The sequence below is a fragment of the Lytechinus pictus genome, chromosome 2 (genome assembly GCF_037042905.1).
Source record: "Lytechinus pictus isolate F3 Inbred chromosome 2, Lp3.0, whole genome shotgun sequence".
Lineage (NCBI taxonomy): Eukaryota > Metazoa > Echinodermata > Echinoidea > Temnopleuroida > Toxopneustidae > Lytechinus > Lytechinus pictus.
The window spans coordinates 53,445,348-53,449,671 of NC_087246.1; the positions used below are offsets into that span (position 1 = coordinate 53,445,348).

The 4,324-nt window shown below is 37.3% G+C and overlaps 1 protein-coding gene across 1 annotated transcript; it reads right to left on the reverse strand.

Moving 5' to 3' along the window:
* Window positions 1-545: 545 nt before the first annotated feature.
* LOC135153241 (uncharacterized) lies at window positions 546-1,999 on the reverse strand. Its single transcript, XM_064095690.1, has 2 exons — window positions 1,783-1,999; window positions 546-808 (listed from the first exon to the last, which is right to left on the reverse strand). The coding sequence occupies exons 1-2, from the start codon at window positions 1,997-1,999 to the stop codon at window positions 546-548; spliced, it is 480 nt and encodes a 159-aa protein (XP_063951760.1).
* Between the last annotated feature and the right edge of the window lie 2,325 nt (window positions 2,000-4,324).

The following is a 4,324-nucleotide window of genomic DNA, read 5'->3' on the forward strand; positions in this document are numbered from 1 at the left end:
GTTATCAAATTTTGATAAAATTTTCAGCATTTCGCACACACTTTTTAGATATAGTTATTTTCAGCACAGAGTAGCCCTATAAGTTGGACATGCAAAAACTATGAAAAGGGATAATAATTATGTACCGGCATGTACAGTGGAAAGGGTATCATAATTGACAAAATATGTATTCTGAATTCCGTTACACCCGAAAAACTTGAAATATAAGCTATAAAGTTCTCGTTTTCTCAGTTTAAAATATAACATCCGAATACTCCGCTTATATGTAACCCATTCATTTTGTCAGTAATCAAGGATTTTATCCCGCAAAGTATACTACGTGTGGAAACATAATCGTAAATACATTTTTAGGCTAAATTAATAAATCGTTTAAATTCAAATTAAACAGTGAATTCAGGAAACAAGGGTTATTTTATACTCTTGCTAAACATGCTAAAAGCGATCTGAATTGGGTTTTTTTTTCTCTCAAGAAATAGAATTCCTAATATTCAGAAGGCTATTCGAGAATTTAATGAGTAAATTAATATAACAGAATGAAAAAAAGATCATATTGTATTGGATTTGATTTCTTCAGGATCTGGTTTGAATCTGTACATATCATTGTGTAGGCATGTCATGTGAAAAGAACGATGGGCAGACGAAGCTCGCTTCATCTGCAGTCTCTTGGTGCGCCTCTCCGCCTCGAGCTTCCGTCGCCGTGCCACGATGGCAAGGACGACAGCGATGACGATCAGGATGATGATCACGGCAGAGATCACAGATATCGAGATGACGAATTCCAGTCGCTGGAAGATGCTAGTCGTCTCCTCTGTCGAATGAAATTATTATTTTGACTCAATTACTATGATTGAACACCCACGTCTTCATATAGACCTTTAATCATCGTCATCGAACATCATCGATCATCATCATTGTCATCATCATCATCGTCGTCATCATCATCATCATCATCAATCATCATCAAGATCATCATCATCATCAACAACAACTTCATCATCCTCCTCGTCATCATTGATCATCATCGTCATTATCATCACCTCGTCAGCATCATCCCCATCATTATCATATACGCATTATCGTCATCATCATCATCATCATGATCGGACCTTCATCATCATATTCATCATCATCATCGATCATCATTAATTACCACCACCACCCCTACCACCACCACCATCGTCATCATCATCATCACCATCATCATAATCATCATCATCTATAAGCCTAAATCATCTTCACTAAACACCGCCATGAAAATCCACCACCTCATTACACTAACATTGGAACCATCGCAATTTTCACCATCACAACCACCATCATTATGATATACCAGCATCATCAGCATGAAGCAATTAATCCCCATCCCCCGCGCCGGTAGCCTCTTGTCGAGGCCCTGTCGGCTGCTTTCCGAGCGAACATGGCAAATAAGGGAGAGAGCGAAGCAGAGCTCGCGCCAGGCCTAATTCGCTTCGCGAATTAGGAAAGCCCTCGCTTCGCTCGGGAAGCAGCCGCCAGGGCCTCGACAAGAGGCTACCGCGCCGGCGGCCATCCCCATCATCATTATTGTGGTGTTTAAAAATGCCATTCCACTATAACAGTACTATCCCTATCTTGACAATCACTATGGTATAAAAGAAAAGGTCAAATTGATTAACTTTGTTTTTTATATCCCGGGATGAGTATGCATTAACCAATATAAATCATTAAATACCTATTTGATCCTATAAACGAACAATTTGGGGAATTATTTTCTGGTAATCCTCAAACATCAAATACTCTCACCCGAGTCACCTCCATCTGCAGCTGCTAATTTCAAAGGAATCGGTGGCGGGGGAGGAGGTGGGAGTTGCGGTAGTAGAAGAGGAGTCGGAGGAGCTGGTGGTTGTGCAGGTTGTGATGTTGTCGTTGATGTTATCATTGGTGTAACTTGTTGTGACAGTGGTGGGTTTCGTAGATTCCAATGGAAATATGGGGGCATCTGATGCATCCATCTCCACATGATTTTCCTGTATGTCCTCCAATATTTTCAGAGAAAATAAAATGTGTCCAATTAAAGTATTTTATTCAAGAGAATTATGATCTTCACTTATATAATAGAACACAACTTATCAGCCTGACTAGTCTTCTGTATATTTTGAGCTTTTTAGAACATTACTTTGAATTTATTGATAATCAAATCATAATTTGTGGCCATAGTGAACTCGAAATAACCCGAATAACAATGTACCGGCATACTGGCTGTTTATTTATTTATTTATTTAAAAAAACCTATGTGGCATGCAAGTTTATAACGCCATGAAGTCAAAAACACTATAATGATTATTTTTTGCTGAGATAGGTGCAGCCCCATGCAATGAAATAAAATGAAATTTACCAGTCAATATGATGGCATGCATATTTTCATGAGAACACATGCAATTAAGGCTTAAAATTTAGTTCACCGGCTAAGGATGCTCACTTTTGGTGACATTTCGATAAGTCTAAACTATTTAGAAGACAAACTCCCCTAAACTCTTATAAGTATTGTCACTATAAACCTTTTATTCATATTTTTCAACAGAAAATTCACATCAGTCATTAAAAGAATAAAAGGGAACATAAGTACTCACCACTTTGATGCTTCCTAAAGAAATTAGTATGATGGATGGACTCCTTTTGTTATACTGCGTCTAAGGTGTATTGATTAATAATGATCATGATGACACTGTTAAAGATAAAGGAAATGAATATGTCGTATATTTAAACGCATATAGTTATTGAGGACTGGATTATCCATAAACCGCTAATAAGCCATACAGCTCTATTGAAGCTCTTAATATGCTCTTAATCCCCAGTGTGATAAGAGTACAGAGAAAAATAATTTATTTGTTAATATTATTGTTGATTCAAACCCACGTTTATGCTCAGAGGTTGCGTTAGGATTTCATAGGGGGGGAGGGGGCAGACAGCAGCACTTTCAAAGAGTTAACGATTGACATATTTGTATTGTGTTTGGGTTTGATGTATTTTCTAGAAATCTTTAAAGAAATCTGATTCAATTGACAATTCAATTCAATTCTTCAATTCTTTTATTTCATTTCCATTCAAAACATAATACAAAGTAATATAAAGTAATACAAATCAATTACAATGTTACAGAAGGGCATTCTTACTTCGTAAAAAACAACAACAGAAAAAACAGTATAATATAGAGCATAAATGGAAATGAGGGGGATCCACTAAGAAGCAAAGCTTGTAAATTGTGGATCCCCCTTGGAAAGGAAGTAATAGTAGACTTATTCTCATATGCGTACATACATGTATATGTATTACAGGAAAGAAAAAGAGAACAAAAGAAATCATACGGATGCAAATATAATTACTGAACAAATGCAAAGCTTTTCACACAAAGAGGTCTTCGTAGTAAAGACAATGAAACTATCTGTTCGCGAGCATGATAAGTTTTACTAGCAGGTCTTGGAATTGATTTTTGTTTAATATTTGTACATACATGTACGTGTTTTATGTTATGTAGGTCCCCCACGTAATGTCTCAATTACCGATGGGGCCACCCTGATAAAGTAAATAAATATTCCCCCTCCGTTGATCTTAAATGATTTTTTTTTCATTGCGACATTCGATAAAAAAATGATTTTGTCGAACCTGCTAAGATTACAAATAAATGGTAATTTGCGACCGAAGTATAAAGACTATTATAAAACAAACAGTAATAGAAAAATACCTCACCTGGATCAAGTGAAGCACGATGGGTATAACTTTCTTACTGAGGGAAATTGATGCCATATTGCAAACCTACGATTAATTTTTATATACATGCTCATGCTATACCTCCCTTTTTGCGTAAAATAAAAATATAGTCAAAATATAAAAAACGCAAAAATGATTTGTGCAATATTTCACACATACGGTCAATTTACGCCAAATTGTAATAGCATATATAGCTTTGTATATAACAATTATCCCTGGAAGTTGAATCTACAGTGTAACTGTTTTGCCCCACTTCTTCTTGACTGTCCCAGTAGCGGATTCAATGGAGGGGAAGGGGGGGGGTCAAGGGCTGGAGGCCGGGAACTGATTTTTTTTAAGGCATTTAATATAATGTTTGTTAAATGTAATATACGTAGGCCTATTATTCTGATTCCTTGCATGGGATCAATAGATCAGGGGGCATCATCGGTGGATCCGGATACACTTCCAGTCCGTGCCCCCCTAGCCTCTTGTCGAGGCCCTGGCGGCTGCTTCCCGAGCGAAGCGAGGGATTTCCTAATTCGCGAAGCGAATTAGGCCGGGCGAGCGCAGCGCTATATATTCTTCGCTTCGTTCG

Bases quoted from the DNA above. Each gene is read 5' to 3' on its own strand.
- LOC135153241 (XM_064095690.1), bottom strand. From the start codon at position 1,999: ATGTGGAGATGGATGCATCAGATGCCCCCATATTTCCATTGGAATCTA. The intron at 809-1,782 runs GTGAGAGTATTT...TTCATTCGACAG, and splicing joins TGCAGATGGAGGTGACTCGG to AGGAGACGACTAGCATCTTC.